The 22,659-nt window shown below is 22.8% G+C and overlaps 1 protein-coding gene across 3 annotated transcripts in view; it reads right to left on the bottom strand.

Annotated features, from left to right (window-relative positions):
- Positions 1-2,402: 2,402 nt before the first annotated feature.
- EndoA (SH3 domain containing GRB2 like, endophilin-A) overlaps positions 2,403-22,659 on the bottom strand; it is a 32,068-nt gene continuing 11,811 nt past the window's right edge. For 2 of the 3 annotated variants that reach the window (XM_011504060.1, XM_011504061.1), the window contains exons 2-12: positions 20,988-21,089; positions 20,695-20,763; positions 19,472-19,688; positions 16,320-16,453; positions 16,162-16,228; positions 13,940-14,040; positions 13,760-13,863; positions 12,321-12,418; positions 7,315-7,407; positions 5,297-5,418; positions 2,404-2,934 (exon numbers count right to left, since the gene is read on the bottom strand). In XM_011504060.1, the coding sequence (XP_011502362.1) occupies positions 2,815-2,934; positions 5,297-5,418; positions 7,315-7,407; positions 12,321-12,418; positions 13,760-13,863; positions 13,940-14,040; positions 16,162-16,228; positions 16,320-16,453; positions 19,472-19,688; positions 20,695-20,763; positions 20,988-21,032 (1,170 nt within the window). In that variant the 5' untranslated portion in view covers positions 21,033-21,089 and the 3' untranslated portion in view covers positions 2,404-2,814. Of the gene's footprint in view, positions 2,935-5,296; positions 5,419-7,314; positions 7,408-12,320; positions 12,419-13,759; positions 13,864-13,939; positions 14,041-16,161; positions 16,229-16,319; positions 16,454-19,471; positions 19,689-20,694; positions 20,764-20,987; positions 21,090-22,659 lie in introns of all 3 variants that reach the window. The other variant, XM_011504062.1, reaches the window with a different exon arrangement.

Raw genomic sequence — 22,659 nt, 5'->3', positions numbered from 1 at the left:
CGTCTTCCTTTTATCTTGGTCTTACATAGAGATTGATTACTATTTTGTCACCATTAAGTAAGAACCTCGTTCTTTCTTGGAGTCCCCAATCAGACCGCCTGTGTTTGTGTCGGCCCCATTAATAAAGCCTCTGGCCATGGCGTTCCCACTTAAGGAACGCCTCTGTTAACAATTTCTCCTCATATTAAGCAATTTTCGAAGCCATCTCTTCATTAAAAGAGCATGATACAGAAATCTTTTTTAAACGGTTCCAAATGAGAATTCTGATCCTGATATGGGGTAATTATTATAATCACTGCTTAATAGATAATGAAAAGTGTAGCTACGTTATCACATGAAACTTATCCCAGACTTTGTTTAATTTTAGCAAGTAGATAGTAATATCAGTTTAAAATATCATTTATATTGTAAAAACATTTAAGGATAATTTTTAAGGTAATATTTTTCATGTTGTAATATATATATAAAGTAATTATAAATGGTACATTATTTAAGCTGTGTCAATTTGTAATTGATAAACGTGCAATATAGAAATGAGTGAAATTTATGCGCAAAAGTATTGTGTCAAGAAACTAATTTTAGTATTTCAATTTTAAAGAAAGCGCTCAACACATTTTATTAATGTAAGCGACGCGAGATTATAAAAATATAAAGGTGTTATACTTTATAAAATAATTCGTGTATAAAATGTGTCTCAAAAGATTTGAATTTCAAAACATTGCTTTATTCACTAAATTAAGCTAACGTCGGATTTAAAAATGATTCAGGTATAATTCACCATCTATCAATATATTATTAGGCTCCTTAACATATCAATATAATGTTTTGAAAATTCGATTTCACTTTTGATAACATTAGGATAAAAATTTCCTATCTTTGAATTTTAAATACATTCAAAATGTTCTTAAATAATACCCATACCATCAATTTAATATTTATTATTATTTAATTTAAAATATTAAAAATAATTATTAAATTATTTACCAGGAAAAATGTCCATGTTAAAGCAGGATTTGGATAACTTTAAAAATAGAATAACTAGACAATTATATATTTTTAAATATTTAATAATTGTATTAAATTAAAGTAAGAAATCTAAATTATTTCTAATTGCAAATTGATGAAGAATATTAATAGTACAAAAGTATCCCTTTAAGATAATTTAGACTTATTTAAGACAATATAATTTACACATTTTCAGAATATTTTAAAAATTATTGTCTGTTGTAAGATGATAATATTAAAATAATGTTATATTTTATTCTCATTTATCTAAATAAATGAACACAAAATCATTACCAAACTGAATTTAGTCTATGTTAAAAATTAAATTTATTAATACGCACATATGTGTTCGCTCTCAGATATAAACGTAAAATTATCGATTAATTATATATTTAATATACATAAATACGGACAATACTTGCATATCTTGTTTTCATACACCTAATAAAAGTATTTATTCATTAAAACTATATTAGTTCAGATTAATATAATAGATATATTCATATCCCAAAATCTTATAATCCTTCTTGCACTCTACGAAATCTTAGTATGGCCTACTGTTAGTAAGTACTTTCATCATTTAAACTTTTTTTTATCGTAGCTATTTCTCTCATATGTAGCGATGTATATCAAATCTATATAAATAATTGTGTAGAAATTAGTTAATAAAATTATCAAAAGAAATTTTAAAAAACATACTATATGACAAGCGCCAATTATTTTTGTTTTCGATTTGTCACAGGCATGGTTCTTATAACATCTAATAGTATATATATTGCCACAAGATTTTCATGTTAACGTTCAATTTAGAATTTTAACATAAACAGCGAATAAAAAGATATTACAATGAAAAATTCTTTTTATAGATTTAATAAACATTTCGATTTTTTTAATCGATACTATTTAAAGAAAAAAAAGAGAGCATGACTATTTCTTTACAAATATAATGCACATATTAAAATATTTACTAATTATTAATTGTTTTTAATTTCGACAATAATTTAAATAACTTTGTCCAATATGAACATACTATAAATATTTATTATTTATATGGAAATGTTTGTAATAAATAATTATATATTTTATTATTAATTTGTTCTTAATTTATTTGTTCAATTAATAGACATTTATTTTATTCAGTAACATATTTTTTTAACATTGTTAACATATTGCAAAATGCAATTTGAAATTCTAAACATTTGTTAATGAGCGATTAATATTTATGAATACTTTATTTTCATTCTATTTACATAGTTTATATTATTCATCTATATATTTTTAAATAAAAAGAAGGAACTTTATTATTAATTTAAAACTTAAAATAAATCATTTCTTATATTTACGATGATGTATTAAATGTTATAAATTTGTATGAGTACATGATTTATTATTTTATAAACTAAAAATACTAAAAAAATACAATCAAAATATAGTCTATTATGGGAATTCAGGTATATAAGTAAAAAAAATTAATATTTTCGAATTCTGTTGGATGAAAATTTTAAAGTTTTTCTTTTTGTTTTAATTTTAAAAATGTTTTCCATTTCTTTAAATCAATAGTAAATAACGATGAGCATCCATATGTAGTATGTATGTAGGGTAGCATTAATGTTATTACCAAATATTGTCAACCTATTAATTCTGAAAGTAGTTATGAGAAAAGCATATATCCATCAATATACGAATATTGTGATTTCAAAAGTATGATGAATGACAATCCAAATAGTATTTATTATAGCTACTTTGCGATAGATGTCAAAAACTTTTTAAAAGAGTAAAATTTTTGCTTTATGTATCAATTCAACCTGTTTAGGGTAATGGTACAATAACCTGCACATAAGATACAGGAAAATAACCCATTTTTCCATTAAGACAACCTTCAAACCAATTATCGTCAATCTTCTGGATTAAAGTAATAGTGTCATTTTCCTACAAAACAAAGAATGATATGTTAATATTCATTAATCAAAAACTTCAAGTGATAAATTTAAGTATGAATTCAATTTAATTGTGTCCATTGTACATACTGAATATTTTCTAGAATTTTTTTATATTTTAAATAAATTTTTTATGTTTACTATTAATCAAAATATAATGATTTTTAGGAACACTAATAATTAATAAATGTACAACAAATAATTTTGTAATAAAAAATTAAATAAGATTTTGGAATAGAAAATTTTCAGTATATAAAATTTTGTAATATAATCTTTATAAAATCTCTATAATAATTCAAAGAATAAATAATAAAATATTTTGTATTATCATTACAGAACAAAATTTCTGCTTAAAAAATAAAAATACATACTTTAATCAATAATTATTATTTTAAGATTTCATTATTAAGATTAAATCATTTTTATCCCAAATTATTGTTTTATCAGCATTTTATTATTTATAGTACAACCATGTGGATTATAAGCTGATACAAGATTACTTAAACTTTAAATTAAATCATAAAATAGTTAGACAATTGAAAAAAAGATATGAAAATATGTTTCAAAATGCTTTATTATAAGTTTACAGTCTAAATTTCATACTCATAAAAATTTAATATATCTACATTACTATTTTTATTTTATATTTATTACTACAAACTTAAAATACTTTAAAAAAAGACAAACACAGCTGTACATTTAGTTTTCACAGTTTTATATCTGTAAAAATTATGAGTAAAAAATTGTAGATAGTTTAAGAAAGAAGTAAAGTACTTGTCAATACCTTATGAAAAAGTTTTCAACTTTGAAATCCCTCGGTAAGTTACAGAAAAGAAGTTACATTTGAATTAAAAATTGCAATATATATTGAAATGATTAACGATATTCTTTACAATGATAGCAGTATTAATTAAAACCATTATTTATGAACAACAGTTAAAATAATTAATCAATTATTTTTTATTTTTACTTAACACAAAGTAGATAAGGTGAAAACTCATATTGTAATATAAGGATTAGTGAACATAAAATAGTTAGTAATTGTAGATAAATACAAATTCACTAATAATATGATTGGTACATTTTTTGCTATGATGCATTAATAAAATTCAAACATTATTTAATTAAAAATGTGGATATTGTGTTATGTTACATTTTTCATTACTACAGGTTATGTAATAATAAACAAAATATTTTTAATAAATATTTTTAAAAAATTAAAAATTAAAGATCAAACTCTTAATAAACTAGTGCAAATATTTATTTTTAAGTTAATATATTTTTTTCAGAACCATTAATGTATTTTCATGGAAATTCCTTTTATAGGAATAGTATTTGTCATATAGTCAAGTATGACATTTTTAATTTTCAACTGATTTTTTTTGAAAATTAAATACACTATAAAAATATAATAATCTTTTCTATAATTGATTTCTCTGTTTCAAAGACAAAACTTATAGGTAGTATCAAGATTAACTCTAAACACATTTTGATTTGCTCTTTATCATATATTCATACAGGCGAAATGTATCTCCAAACCTGCAAAAACTAGATAATTATCAAAAAAAGTAGAAGAGAGCAAATAAGATAAATAAGCAAATTATGACCGTAGGGTTATAGCACTAGTTTCGCATTCATCATAACTTTTAAGTATCTATTTTTGAAATCCTAGTTAATTCAAGCTTTACTTTAACCACGCATATTAAATTTACATAAATTTGTATCTTCCAAGTTATTTTTTAAACTTATTTACAAATTCATAAATCCATTCATATGTACTATTTTCTCAATATTTTAATACTTTTTTTAAAGGTATTTATTTCTATAGATTTAGAGACTTCCATTTGTAAGTACATAGATATGTACTCAAGCATGTTATATTTCTGTGCTTATTATATACAATTATAATTGTAAATAGATATATATTTAAAAATAATTAGAAATCTAAATCATGCAATATAAATAACTTTGAGTATTAAAACTAAAAAATACATGTAATTTTTTTGTTTTTATTCAAATACAAGAGCTCTTTTTTCCAGCTTCTCTTTCAGTTATTCAATCATTTTTTATATTAGCATTATAAATAACAGTGATATTTAAAAAAAACGAAATTGTTGTCAAGACTGAGAACGTAGATTAATTAAATGAACGCTTTCACCATAATTTTATTTCCATCTTTTTTACTTGTTTGCTATACTGAGTGTGTTATATATATATATATATATATAGTCTTGCTATTTTCAAATGAGTCTTAGTTAATATATCAGATATATATTTTATACCATTATATTTTATATTTTATATTTATAAGTATTTTCTAACAATATATTATATTAAAACTAAAATATATTTACCTTAAATCCAAGTTCTCCAGGATTTTCAGGTTCAAAATCATAAAGTGCTGTGCAGCAAGGTTGTTTCTGAGATTGTAATGGTGTTTTTGATGGTGATTTACTCGGTGAGGGTAATGGAGAAACTAAATATAATGAAAAATTAGCTTAAAAATTATAGAAATTTATACTATCTTGTGTTACATCAATATTTTTGTTAAAAATGACGTTCTAAAAATTTGTAATGAATGTTCATTGTAATAATCTAATAAAAATACTTGTTTTTAAGTTATAAAAGATACGTCAATCTCTGATATATAATTAAAAAAGAATTACACAATTACACTTATGCTATTGTTTTAATAATCTAATACTCAAAAATAGTAGATAAAAAACAAATAGTGTTATCACAACAATATTAACATAAAACAATAACTATAAATTTTTCATTATTTTTAGATTTACTAAAATATTTTTTTAAGCAAGAATAAGTTGCAGTTATAATTTTTCAAAAAAACATTTGTGACATGTTTTTGCTCTTTAAAAATAATAAATCATAATACCACAAATTTGAGAATCAATATAGAAAATAATTTGAATGCAAGTATGATGAATACTTGTGAAATATGATATATATTATAAATACATATGAAAGTGATTTCATAAACACATGCAAAATTCGTAATGAATTAAGCTGTAAATTTATTAGTATATCAGTTTTGGATCAAAGACTCTGTAATACGAGCACTAACATAAAAATACATAAATATATTACATCCGATAGTTGGAAAAATTATTTGAAATATATTGTGTATAACATAAGAATATCATCAATTATCAATTGTATATAAAATTTTAAATGATATAATAAAATTGAAATATAATGGGATTGAAAATCAAATATAATTACATTGGATATAGAAAAATAATTGCTTAACTGTTGAAACAATAAAAATAGGAATATGAAATTATAATTTTTATCTTTTAAATTTTATATTAATTAATTGTATTATACTAATAAGTGATAAAAGTTTTTTGAAATATTCGCAATATTATTTTCAATACACTACGTATAAAATAATGTTGAGAAAAATCTATAAAAAGTATAAATATAAAATTTACAGAATAATTTTGCTAATTTAAAGTATAATAAATTGTTTGTAAATATAGAATATAGTATATTGTATATTTATAAATCTAAGATTATTCCGAAATTGTCTGTAGTAAAATTAATCTTTTTATTCTATACATTGTGACCATATATTATTTATCCTAATTTTTAGAATATAAACCGTTTCTTGAATTTTAATGAATGTTTCTGTGATATTAGTATTATCAGATTTTCAATTATTTCAAAAGATATTCAAAATACACAGATAAAAATTTAAAATGTTTTGGAAATAACCCTTACAAATTGTAATTCATTCCTTCCCAAAAAAATGATTGTATTTATTCCACTTTTTAAATATTAATATATGAAGCTCTATAAATGTGTCTGTTCTTGTTTTCTAGATACACTTTCCTTTTTTTATGTATCTTAGCAAATTTTATAACATTAATGCCTAATTAGTACCTAATCATTCTGTTTTAATTTCTATATCATGATATATATATTGAATATAAATTCATTTATAATCTATATCATAATATATTTATTAACTATACATTACTGTATACGAATCATGTTTTATACAGATTTTTCATTATCGAAATTATATAACTGATAATTGTTACAAATATTTTATTAAGATCTCAATAATTTTGTATGGATAAAAGCAGACCCCAGAAATTGTATAACTGAGACTATTAATTTTAAATGTTAAAAAAATTTATATTAATTATAATAAATATTCTTATAATACATACTTATTATACGTATTGTGTACGTATATTATCATTTATTTTATAAATTTTATTTCGACCAAAATCTATTTTTGAAGTTATAATGTCATAAATTCTTAATATAATAATTTATTTTATTTATAAACAACTTATAATTTCATTTAAAAATAGCTAGTATTAATTCTATACATGAAATTTACCGTTGGTGGATTGTGGTGAACTGTTCATTGGAAATAATTCTAGTTGAGAACGCTTTCCATCAGCTGAGACTGGAGAACCAGCTTGACTTGATCCTGAATTTAAAACATATATACATATATTATATATATATATATATATAAATGCAATAAAATAATAATATTGTATTTTATTAATATGAATACAATATATTTATAATTTTGTTTTGAATACCTTAACATATCGTATATCTTCACATTATATTAATTTTTTGTTAGTTACTATGGTTATAAATATAGTATTAGCAATATGAGTTTTGATAACTGTAACTATTCTAGTTTTAATTAAATATAAATATATTTTAAAAAGTTCTATCTAAAAAATTTGTGGTGGTAAATGTTTTATTTTACTTTTTTATTAGTTCATATATTTATTTTTGTTGTTTATTATATTTTTGGTAACTGATTAAGTATAATTATTTTTAAAAAAAGGTCAAACTTCAAAGTGGATAAAAAATATTATGGTTCAATTTAAAACCATAATTTATCAATTATAATTTTAATGTGTATTTAATAATTAAGTGCATACATAAAAGTATAGTACATGTACTAATTAATATCTATTTAAATCAAAAATTCTGGAAAAAATCATTGTATTGTTTTGTATTACAGTAAAGTAAAAGAAGATAGCTGATAATTTATAAATGTAAAATGAATGCACAATAATAACAATACCATATCGATATTTACAAGTAATAAAATTGTTCTTTCATACAATTTTGAGTATTTATATCAATTTGCAACGATATATGTAGTATAAAACAATATATAATCTGTGGAATATCTACAATCGAATAAAAGTATTAAAAAAATTTCATTAGTATCAAATTTATTAACTATTTTGAATAAGAAAATTATCCAAAATAGAATCTTATATAATACTCATAAGTTGTTAAAATATATTAACCTATGTACAAACATTCACTTTCTATTCCAAAACTCAAAAAAATATAATTGGTAGTATTTTTTCAATTAAAAATAATTAAAACCGTTTAAAGAATAAATTTTAACTTTTGTATCATGATTAAAATTTAAAAATTTCCATACAATTTATATTTATGTAATATTTCTATCATTTCACAATAATTTTGTTTTAAAATTATTACGTATTTGAATTTAAAAATTTTAAAATATTTATTTTTTGCCTTTGAATTTTGTTCGAGAATGCGAGACCTTTTTTCAATGCAATAAAACATCTGGCAAGTAACATCGTAAAAATTTGTATTTAGATTTCAAAATTGTCTTGCTCGCAATTATCAAGCACTAGTGTTATAAAACATCTGGAAAAACAATACAATAAACACGGGAAAAACCCATAGTTAGACATCTGCATTTTCGTTCCGCTCGGCCGCTACATCAAGCATTACTGCAAGCGGACCTTCCTTCCCTTTCGCGCTATCAACAAGTTGCAATGCTGTTACCAGATGTGCCAGCGAACCCCTCCTCGCCACTGCCGACAAGCTGTCGCATGCGGCTGCAGAAACGAGAGGTCTTCTTATCATGAAGACCAAGAGACGACTAAGCCCTTAATTAGCTCTGAAGCCACAAGAGGCGCTGCCCTCGCACTGTAAGGGAGAAGTCTCTGATTGGACGAAAAATAAGGGAAGGGGTTCAAGTCAAATTCATGGTCAGTAAATGTATTTAAAGGGCGCATTTTTCAATACTCATCACTCTTGATATTCCACTCTTGAGATTACACTCTTAATAGTACTCTTAATATACCGCTCGAGATAACTCTCGATAATACACCCTCGATATAGTATACTCTTGATATAGTTTATACTCAGTTAAGTGTCTAGTGAAAGTCCATTAACGTTGTTACAGGAACAGTAGTTACAAGTCCTGGAGGAACGACGACATACATCGTATGTCCATTAACGCAGTTCAAGAAACCGTTGTTACATGTTCAAAAGTAGCGACGACTTCCACATCTTCGGATTGTCCATTAACGCCGTTCAAGCAACAGTAGGTACACGTCCCAGAAGAACGACGACATAAACCCGTATATCCACTAACGCAGTTCAAGAAACCGTCGTTACATGTTCAAAGGGAGCGACGACAATCCGCATATCAGAGTCCGGAGCCGAGTCAACGATTAGTCTTCAAAAGTAGTATTATTACTACATTAATTACATATATTTGAGATTCAGAGTATTACATTGACAAGCAACTAAGGGCGAAAAAGCTCCTCCTAGAACGACAGTGCGAATTAGATTTCAGTACGTGTCGTCAAGTTAGCGCCCGCAAAAAGCGCATTCCTTTCGACAACCTTCACCTTAGTTCAAGCTCGGACACTTATGAAATTAAGCACCAAATAGCGCGAGTATCAACGAATCAAGTTTCACGCCATTCGACCTTCATATTCAACAATCAAGCTGCATAGATTACCATACGGTTGCCTCCGAAAACACATTAATACAACCCATGACTTAGTTCTACAATTAATAATAGTAATAATAGTCAACCTTGTCATCGATAAATAACAGAATAATACGCAAATACTTCAGCTAGATTTATATTGCATTATTATATCCCTTTCACTTGTGACTTTTCATCGCTACCACACAACACCCGTGGTCTCTGAGTTGTCAACGGCATCAATTTGTATCCGTCGAACCGACCTTGATAAAACGAGTCGGAACGGCGAATATATTTTGTACAAATTTAAATTTCAAAAATACCTATGAATTAAGTAATGAATATAAAATTATACGCCTATGTGTATACATGTATATTACATAAATGATGTAAACAAAAGCAACGATGAAGAACATATCCATCTTGAATAAAATATTGAGAAATAAATACTTATTGATTTATGATATATTCTTCTTCAACCTTTATAATAATATTAGGAAATTATACCTTAAACATTAGAAATTATCAGAATTTGTCAAATTAAAGTAATTTTTTGTAAAAACAATTCAATTTTTATGTTAAAATTATTTTTTAATTTTTATATTTAATTATTAACTTTAAGTCTTAAATACTTCTATATATTAAATATATTAGAATACAAATTTCTTAAAATAATTTTCAATATTTCAGAGCACACTGAAGTTATGAAGTGGTACTTTTATTTTATTTAGACTATATATATTTTCTTGTCTTAAATTATCTTAACATTATGATTTGCTAATTTTTTAAACACTCATTCTACAAATTATAGTTACACTATTGATATACACATTCTTTATAACAAAACTAGTGGTTTTCTTTTTGATTGAATTATTCTATTAATAAATAATTTGTATTTTAATTTTTGTAATTTTATAAACTTCATATTATTCCTGTAAATTATTTGTGTTTGTACAGAATGTATTCGCCGTTCCAGCTTGTTTTACCAAGGCCGGTTCGAAGACTAATCGTTGACTCGTCTCCGGACTCTGATATGCGGATTGTCGTCGCTCTTCTAGGACGTGTAAGCACTGTTCCCTTGACAGCGTTAATGGAAAATCCGATAAGTGGAAGTCGTCGCTCCTTTTGAACATGTAACGATGGTTTCTTAAACTGCGTTAGTAGATATAAAGGCGTATGTTGTCGTGCCTCTAGGACGTGTTATGACAGTTCCCTTGACAGCGTTAATCGACTTTCACTTGACACTGATTTGAATAAGAACTATATCGAGAGCGATGAGTATTGAAAAATGCACCCCTTAAATACATTTGCTGACCATGAACTTTACTTGAACCCCTTCCCTTATTTTTCGTCCAATCAGAGACTTCTCCCTTGCAGAGCGCGGGCAGCGCTTCTTGTGGCTTCATATTTAATTAAGGGCCTAGTCGTCTCTTGATCTTCATGGAAAGAAGAGCTCTCGTTGCCGCTGACGCATCTGGCGACAGCATGACAACTTGTCGACAGCGGGAGGGGGGGGCGCAAGTCCGCTCGCACATAATGCTTGAAGTAATTACCGAGCGGAGCGAATTCGTCAATATGCCTAACTGAGTGGGTTTTTCCATGTTTATTGTATTGTTTTTCCAGATGTTTTATGACACTATTGCTAGATAGTTGTGAGCAAGATAGTTTTGAAATTTAAACACAAATTTTACAATGTTAATTTGCCAGATGCTATATTGCATTGAAAAAAGGTCTCGCAATCTCGTACAGTGATACAAATAAAAAATACAATATATTGTAATAAAATGAAAACAATATCACACCTTTTCTTACATACGTGTATATTATTTTAAATAAATCCACTATATTATTATATACACATAAAATTTTATGTTCGTTATTATAAAAAACTGAAATAATACTTAATTGAAGTTGTTGAAAGGAAAAATTTTGAGTGAAAAAACTAAGAGCTGTTTTTCTAATATAATATGAGAACCTTAATAATCGACTTGTTGCGTTTTAAAAATATAGAATAGCTGGCTATTATTAGGATTGGCGAAGGCAAAACTCGTAAAGTAATGGTAATTACTTAAATCCTAAGTGATAATCACTTAGAAAATAAAATTAACATTTCGGAAGATATTCATCGAGTTAGCAGCAACAACGATCGATATAAAATATACTTAATCAATTGCAAATAGAGTTTTTTTTCTTTTTAACCTCTGAATACAGTTAATAATGTTAGAAATAACACATACATAAAAAATCCACATTTATTATAATGCATATTATAGTTATAAACACTTTTAATTGTTCAATTTCTATTTTCTCTATTTACAAACAATAAAAATAGTATATGTGCATAATTTAAATTATAAATATATTTTAATTAACATATTAAGTAAACAATATAGTTGTCAAATTTCATTAAAAATTAATATTTTAAATTAATTAATTCATAATGCCTTTAACTCAATCTTGAATTTTTAATACAAAAATAAGGATATAATATCACAACTGTTTGATATTTTTTTATATGAAGAAATTCTTTTCTTATTTAAATAGTAAAGTATGTTCAAGAATTTTTTTTAGATAATTCATCGTGTACAAATTTTTAAAAAAAAAATGCATACCATTAAGAGTATCTATAGTTGGTAATGAATCTACATGTAAATCTGCTAATGTCTTTGGAACAAATTCTAATTTTGGTCGATTTACTGCTTCTTCTTTTCTAAAACATAAATAATTCTTTTTTTTAGTTAATTCTTCTATTCAATTCATTTTGCAAATAAGTTAATAACTATTGATCCACAAGTAATTGATGAAAATGTGATAAAGTTTATGAATATCTAAGAATTAATATTAATTAACAATATCTTGAAGTTAAATAGATTGTGATATGTAGTATTAAACAACTAGTTTCCGTTTATTACAATTTTGTGTATCTATTCGTTAATTGATTGCTAATAAATTGTAATATTTGAAAAAATTAAATCGTATTAAATTATTATTTAATACTCCTATGAATGATGTGATATATATTATTGAATAAACTAGAGAAAAAATCTGTTTCCTCTCTCATTTACTCTCTATTACTGTAGTACCAATTGATAGCTGTACTAATTAGTTATTTATATCTATTATTAGTGTTGAATAATTTTATTGTACATGCATATTATTTAAATATAAATATTTTTAATAAATCTATCGTGTAATAAATGAAGAATTCAATACGTGTTGTCAATTATGTACTATATATCAACCTTATATATGGTCTAATCCTCACTAGAAAAAATTGTTAAAAATTTTTCTCTATATTTATCAACAAGCAAACTTTTATTTTGATACAGTAGTAAATTAAAAATAAGTCAATAATAATATGTTGAATTAGAAAATTCGGGCGTTTGTGAGCTGATGAGAAATTTATTAATTATAAAAAATATAATTTTTCATAAAAAAAAACAATAATTTTAAATTTAGACAGATTCAATTAATTGTTTAAGAGAAAGTCATTTTTTTCTAATGAAACAAAATATAATAAATTATTTTATTTAAATAGAATAAAGATTAATGTAAAAACTCTGAGAAATAATTCAACTGTAAACTTGATATTGAATTTGTGAAAGTAATGAAAAAAATTTATTTCGTTTGGAATTTATATGAAAACATTTATCTGGGAATATTTCCTTATATAAACAATATCTACCTACAAATAATTAACTATTTTATATTGCTTTATGTAATTTGAACAATATTATATATATTATCAAATAATTAAAAAAAAGTTTTTTCATAAAGTTTATATTGTATATATATTAAAAATAAGTTTTAATAATTTTGTAAATTAGCTTAACAAACATTATAGATTTTTTCGAGAAATAATTGAAGGACAATATTGCATTCTTCGTATTGAAATCAAGTACTTTATGAAATACTAATTTTCATATCAAAGACCAAAAATTGAAATAATATAACATATGCATCGATTATTTTATGTAATCACTAACAACAAATATGTTTAAATAATGAAAATAATAATATATAAAACATTATTAAAAATAATTACACGTACTTTTCAATTAACTTTTCACAAAGCACCCTTAAAATTTCAGTGCATTGTTGATGATAATCCAAAAGAGCGTCACTAAATGTTGCTAACTGTGCTACTTGTTCAATCTAAAACAAAATATTATGTTACCAACACCAAAAGATGAAGATTCTTTATTTTATTAATAAATCATTAGTTGCTTACATCATTTTCCAGCAAGTTAAACATTCCCATTTGAGCTAAATGAAGACTTTCAGCAAATTTTTCCTCAGCTTGGCGTATTTCATCGTCTGAAACGTGAGAACCTGTACGCAAATGTTGCGTTATATGCATATTAAAAATTTGCTACTGCATATGTGATAATTCCATATTCAATCAAAATAATATTAAGATACACGAATACTAATTAATTATACGAAAATAAATGTTATAATACCTATAAAAGTGAATAATTTATCATTATTAGTAATTCGATTATCTAAATTTTTTGTTAGAAATAAAAATGAAATTTGATTAGGAAAAAAAAGAAATGACTAGTGGAGATAAATTTAGCCCAGACCACAATTATTAATGTACTTGAAAATGAATAAAATATGTTACTCACTTTAAACGAAAAACTCATTACTACTGTCAGGCAGGTAGAACAAAATTTAGTAATATGCAATGCAGTTCATGGATATCTCTTGCAAATGAAAACAAGTTATGCTGTAGAAACGTTGAGCCATGATCATTTAATATTATTCTCGTTATGAATAACAATTATTGAAATGGTTTAGTATATTTTCGATTAAATCTTTATATTTTCAATATAACAAGACTTAAAAAATATTGCAATTATGTATATTTTTGGTAAAAATATCGATACTATAAGCTTTCTATAAAAATTTTCAATTCCATTTCTACGTTTATCTTCGGGACTAGTGAATTTGTAATCAATATCAAGTAACCAAGATTATCTGCTTCAGTAATGGAATATATCGATAACTTAGAGTAAGTAATATTTTTAATTAGTCAGATTATGACGAATCAATATAATATTTAGAATACAATAATACTGGATAAGAATAATATCAAATTGGAGAACTGCATTTTTAACATGTATCAAAAAATCTATCAAGTAAAATATCTCATGTGCCATATTATTTTTACATCTTAAGGAACAGGACGTCCTATTCAAATTCTAGGTAGAAATGAAAATGCATAATTTTACAAACTATTTTTACACAAACTAATTTTATAAAACATAATATATAGCCATTTAAATATAATTATCACTAGGTATTATAAGAATATATCTATATAAATATCAATCAGAATTTCAACTAAAAATCTAATTCAACAATTTTAATACTGATTACACTAAAAATAAAACAGTTAAAATAATTTTGAATTATATATTAAGTAATATAATAAAAAAAGTATTGACTGATTAAATAAAAAGAGATTTTTTATATAGTTCTTTTTATTCTTATATATCAAATAATAGTTTTTTTATATACATGAATATAATAATTAGAAGAAAAATGGCAAGTCAAATATTATAAAGCGAATAAGAAAAAGAGGGTGAAAAAAGTTATCAGAAGTTATCCTGAGTACTACAGTTACATCTCTATATTTTTCATATCCTAAAAGGATTATTTTGATAATGTAATTGATAATGTGATAATTAAAATAATAATTTAAAATTAGAAATGAACAGTGAAAAGATTAACTACAGGAAATAATAAATGAACTACTACAAACGAAATATAGAACAATGAAGCATGCAACTATATAAGAGCATTTAATTAAAAAATAAATTTTGATTAAATTTTGAAATAATTTAATTTAATTAAATAAAAGTATAATATATGGTAATGAAATATTTTTTATTTATAACCAAATGACTATTGAAAATTTTAAACAAATTTCTAAAATTAACATTTTTAGAGCAATTCCTCTCAAACACTAAAATGTTCTTCATTTTTATGAACGGTTATTTTTAAATAATATATAAAATAATAATCAGTTATTTTAAATAAATGGCGTCTCCTGCGAAGCCTATTTTATTACTTTACGAAAAGAATTGTTTTTAGAATTTATATTATTATATTTCACTTAACTCAAAAGTATATGTTAAATTATCTGTTTAAAATAAATTATTTATAAATTATTTACAATAAAAATATAGATTCAAATAATAAGCTGTTATTTGAATGATCAAATTTAAATATATTCAAGAATAAATTTCTTTTTCTGAAAACATATTAACAAATTAATTTTTGTATTCCTATAAAGTAATTTTAAAGAAATTTTTTTATTCCATACTGTAAATTATACTTTTTTAAAAAACATGCTATAATTTTTGCATTAATTGTTATCACAGTTTTATAAAAAATATAATTTAATTATATAATAATATAATAATATAATTAATTATTATTTACCTTTGGCTTGTCGTCTGCGTTTACAATCAAAATCTAATCTACGTCCCTGCAACTTCTTTCTATGATGCTAAAATGAAATTATTTATCTTACTATGATTGTAAATCAGAAAAATAAAGTAGAAAATGAAATAAAGAAGTTTAGAATAGTTTAATCGTACCATAACTTCTTTAAGGTCTTTTGTTTGCAAATGATGTAATGGTTCCAAAAAATTTTGTTTTATATTGTCATCTAAAGAATATTTTACGTCAGCCATTTGCTTCATCGAGTCTCCTATTTCTACTAAAGCTTGGCCTAAGACAATGATATTTATGTGAATGATGATCTATAATTTCTTATAATGCTATAATTTCAATATATATCGTTTTTAAAATACTTTTATTTAAAACTATTTATTGTATGTAACATATCAAATATTGTCGAAAATGTAATCTTACTAACAAAATATTTTGGAAATTTAAATATTCATACATTAAAAGAACATATTAGAAATATTATTACGAATAAGTGATAAAATTTGGCATTGTTCTAATTTCTTTTTAAACTAAAATATTCATCTCTACTGGATTTTTTTTAGTTTTTCAAATTGTTTCTATAATATTTAGTCATAAGAGTTATTAAAAATCGTCAAATGTTTTACAAAATTATAACATTTATATGCATAATATAACATTTTCAATCAAAAATCCAGAAAATACATTCTTCTGGTATTTAAGAGTTTCGTTCTACTATAATAAAGAAATTTTTTCTTTAATTCTAAATAGAAATAATCTTCACTATCTTCTATTATAGTATATTATCAATAATAATAAAAACATTGACATTCTTATAGCACAATCATTTCTGTTTTTTGTAATTGACACACACTGTTAACATTCTATATAATATAATATACTGAATCCTTCATCCATTTATTAAATTCAAACCTTACATTTTACAATTTCCTAAATTATAATGTTTATTACTGCAACTAAAGATGTTATATTATTCAGCCTGTTTTTTTGCACAGAATTTTTATTTATAGTTTTAATATATTATAATTCATTAAATAATTTTAAAACAACTCTTGCATATTCTTGTGTTAACCTTTTAAATACTTGAGGTTTGTCTGTTTTATCTTTCAACAGTTTAATAGTACTTTATTTAAACACGTATTTTTATTATTTAGAAGTATATATATATATATAACTTAGTAATTACCTAATATGTAATCATAGACGTTGACTTGCCATTTATTTCATATTCATTTTTAGGCATGTCTCAACAAGTTTCGAATTGTATAAAACAATCTTCATTAATTGTTTGCCTTTTCTAATTAGGTATATAATATCAGGAATATACACAAGAATTATATACAATGGAATATTATAGCTTTTAAATTATTCCTCTATATTTTATAACATACAAAACTTCTGACATTAAAAATATATTGTATATCTATGTAAGTAATTTTAACAGAATATCCTATCGTTTTATAACATTGATAATGATTATAATTCCTTTTTTTCAATTTCTTGATCCTTAAATTACTATTTTATCATCTTTTATTATCTTATAATCTAGTTATAATTTCTGTATACCCTACTTTTCAGATCTGATTTTTTAGAGAAATATCCTATTGTCTAATTAAGTAAGTAAACTATTAGAAAAAATCTAAATTTCTCCTTTAATCATAGCTACTACCTTAGATGTAATTATATTCTACATATGATTTAAATTTGATTAAATATCGACCCTACAATTTTTTTTATCCTTGGTAATATATTATTTGATGAATAACTCTGGTCACCTTATCAAATAGACTCTTTATATTCAATTTTTGTATGTTTTAGTTACCATAAATATTTTTTTGAATTAAATGTCAGAAGTAAAGATAATTTATATTATATATATAGAAAGATGTTGATCTTGATTTGAATACTATGAATTTTACTTAACATTCTGTAATAAGATCTTAGATATTATATATCACTCTCTATCATTAGGCTTCGCACTCCTGTTTTAACAAGTGACTAACTTATCCCCTTGACATAGATATATGATTCATTTAAATTTCAATTTTCGGTATTATTTGCTATTTATAATTGTTTCTTTTAATATCTTATCGTATTTAAAGTTTCAACTTCAATCCAATATGCACCCTCCTTTAAATTATAAATTCTTTATTTACTTTACAAACTTTCATTGTATAAACAAATATTACTATTTATGTAACTTCAAGTTCTATACGTGTTAATTTTATTGCATATCTTACAACAATCACTGTTTTTAGTCCATTGTTCTATTTATATTCACAATAGCTTAGATATAAAAAATCAATATATTTGTATTTGTTATATACTTTGTAAAATTGTCTAGAGTATTTTTTACATTAATTATTCTTATAATACATTTACTATATATATTACTATATATATACTATATATATATATATATATATATATATATATACTAATATATAATACTTTACATAATTATTCTTTTTTTGTATTTTGCATCTTTTTATTATAAATATATATATACATTTTTATATTTAAATTGTTCTTAAAATTGTTTTTATTTTATATTATTTATTTATATTATAATTCTTATTTTATTATAATTTTCATAGAAAATGATGTACTTGCCCTTCCTGTATTTTTTTATTGTTAAATCTGGACACTTTTATTTTATTGAATCAAATTATTTACGCGATGTTAGTGCATTATCCTCTCTAAAACACCCTTTTTTATTTCTGCATACTTTATTATACTACTTAGATAGACCGAAAAAGCTTACGCAACATTTATTCACTAAACTTCATCTATTTCCATGTCTACTTTTGAATTTATAACACCTATAAAATCACCTTAGGCTATTGAACGTAATTGTACTATTAAATATAATAATAAATTATAAATAGATGCATTAAAAAAAACTTCATAAAGATTATAAATAATTATATAAAAATGGAATCCAATAAACCAATGATTCAAAAAATTATTTGAAAATTTTGTATAATTATTAATAAATTTCAGCTTTAGAATAACTATGTTGAAAAATTAGAAAATATTTTATATTATACTCCTTTAAAAACTTTTAATATACTATTGATTTTAGAGAAGTAATATAGTTTAAATTTATGCATTTTGTGTTTATTTGTTATTATTGTATAATTATATACAATACTATATTTTATTACAAAACTACAGTAATAATTTTTCGACAAGCAATTACATATAATCGAAAAGATACTTATAAAATTTTAGCGCATCATCGTAAAATGATGTAATATTATAACGTAATGAATTTCAATAAAAATGATGGATTTACCAAAAATACTATCTTCTCCCATTTTTTTCCCATAATGTAGCATACAATCTGCTAAAACACCTTCTGGTTGAGGATATGTAGAGGCTTTAGCTTGACCACTTAGCTTACTTATGCCTTTTACAGCAGCCATTTTAGCTCTAGCTGTTGGATTTGGTTGCAGAAATTCTTTAGTTTTCATTTGTAGTTCCTCCACTAATTCAAATGTAACGTCTGTTTTCTTTGTAAAACAATATTAAATATTATTTTTAATTAAACTAAGAATTTTTGCGTTAATATATAGAGCAGTTATATATTTTAGGATAGTTGAAATTTGTATTTCAAAATGTTATTAATAATGTTAATTTATAAATTATGTAACTGTTTTTTTTTTTTTAATATAATATTTATGTTACTTCTGTACATTACTGTTAATTGTTAAAAATATAATGTTAATTCTGTTATTACTAATTTTATAACTTTTTAATTGGTAAATTAAAATGAGTGATTGGAAAAATGAATGAATTTATATAATATATAATGAATTAATATATATATATATTAATCTACTACTGTACACGTATGTAATAAAAAATATATTCATTACTTCTATCATATTTGACTCAGAGTGTAAGAATTCCTATGAATTAATTTGAATAAAAAACCTTTTATCAGAACCGTATGATTTGATTGTATATAGATTTACAAATATAAAAAGTTCAAGATTTTATTTTCCATAATTATATTTCATTATTTTTTCTTGCTATATAAATCATTAGTATATATAAATTACTGGTAATATCGAATTTTGTTTTACCTGATTGCTTTCTACTTACTATTCCATCTATTATAATATTTAAAATTTTATATCATAATTAATAAATGATATCGTAAAATAATTATTATACAAATTATTTGTGTTATATGTATTAATTCATTAATTTATTATACATGTTTTAATAATACATAATAATTAAATCTAATAATACATAATAATTCAATCTAATAATACATACTAAAATATAATCGAATAATGATATAGATTAAAAGTTATGCTACAAAATAAATGATAACTTTAATATAATATGAAAGAGTTGCAATATTTGCAAATAATAATATGCTATCTTTTGTTTTTTAATTATAGTTTACACTTTTATTCATTATGATAAATTATAATATGAAAATTTAATAAATAGAAATAATTAAATATCTAATTAATATTTATTTTAGAAAAAATTTAAACTTACCCTTTCCATATCCACAAAATCTACATCAAGCTTAGTTCCTTCGGCACCGCCCATTTTCTCTGTCATATACTGTAGTAAATATAAATGTTTTAATTTATTTTAAAAATATAATTGAAAACGATGAAGGAACTTAAAATTTTTAATGGAATTAATGATAAAGTAGTAATATATTGTATAATAACATGAATCACAATTAAAAGACTATATTTACGAAAAAATTTCTTATTATTTTAAATAATTTACAAATAAAAAATGATTTAATTATTTAATTTACATTTGTAAAAAAAACTTACTTGATTTGCTTTGTTTATTTGTTTTTTTAGTCCTGCAAAAGCCATGATATCAAGCTGTAATAACTTTTATTCGATAACTGATTTTAAAACGGCGTTATTATGCTGAAAGATAAATACATCTTATAATTTTGTAACTGAAACCTTCAAATTAATTAATATACATTGTACTCTTAAATATTTTCATTTGACATATAAGTTCATTACAATTTTAATTAAGTATTAGAAATTAATGTATTTTCCAAAGAATTCACAAATAAGTTAATATTTTATTTTACATATTATTAAATAGATTTAATAATAGTATATATTTACAATAATAATAATAATAATAATAATAATAATAATAATAATAATATATAATAATTAATATTTATATAATAATTATATATTTATTAAATAGCAAATAAATAATTCAAATTCAAAAGCTGCTTCCAACGCTAAAAGATTTATTAAAAATACTATGGAATTATTTATAGGCTGTAACTACTTACAATTGCAATTAGCCGAACTTACGCAATAAACCTTGCAGTTAATTTAAATAATAGTTTATTATATTTATTTTGCATTCTTTGATAAAGTTATTGTGCATTATTTCATTTTTGACTAGATATTGTAGCTAAACATTCTAAATTCTTGTAGTTTCGAAAATTATTGGAGGCATAGTAAATGTTTTGGAATTAAGTTTCTAATTAATCAGACTTACATAGTAACATCAGTTAAGAGATTTTATAAGGTAAAATCGATTAACTTCTGCGTGATATTTTTAGATATTTATAAAAATATCATTTCTATCAAATAAATAAATAATTTTATTCTTTAACTAAAGCTCAAATGCTTTGGATTTCATAGATAATTTAATAATTAGCTATTTCATACTTATTCCAACTTTTACTATAATTTTTTATCCAGAATACTATGCAACTGCTAATATGTTACCATAACTTTCAAACTACTCTACTAACGATATATTCATCCAATTGAGGTAAGCTTGTTTCTTTATACTACTATATATAAAAGATAATTGTACTTTTATTTCGATCATAACTGAATTATATCTCGGTGATATGAGAAATAATAGCACTGCAAATGAAAATTGTTTATAATTATTCATTAAATTTATTGTGAAACTATAAAATGAATTTTTTGTAATCACTCTTCACAAATAATTCCTACTCTCAATGATGATTGATTAAATTTTATGTATCGGTTTTTGTAAGTGATACTTTTTTCACATTATTCCATTCAAATTATTTAATTTTCATATATTGAATATTACTCGATAGAATGTTGATGTTTCCTTAATTATTTTTTTATTTCAATTTGTAATCTTTTAGAATTTTCTAATTTTATTTTTTAAAATTTTAAAGTATTGATGTTTTTGAGAACTAATAAACTTTAAGATAATTAGAAATATATAGTTAATAATATTTAGAAACGAAAAATCGTTATATGAATATCTATAATATAACTTAACAATAGACATGTATAGAATTTTATATTTGTAATTTTCAGCATAATGATTGAGCGATATATTAAATTTAAATTCTGTAGGTTGTTACTATCTAAAATTCCAAAGCTCAATTATCTTGATTTTGTCATTTCTTAAAATTTATCTTGTTACAATTAGTAATTACTTACTATAACAATTAATTGGTTTAATTGAACACAATTG

This window comes from Ceratosolen solmsi, unplaced genomic scaffold (assembly GCF_000503995.2).
Source record: "Ceratosolen solmsi marchali unplaced genomic scaffold, CerSol_1.0 scaffold26, whole genome shotgun sequence".
NCBI lineage: Eukaryota > Metazoa > Arthropoda > Insecta > Hymenoptera > Agaonidae > Ceratosolen > Ceratosolen solmsi.
The sequence above is the reverse complement of the archived record's forward strand: the minus strand, read 5'-3'. Positions and strand labels throughout refer to the sequence as shown.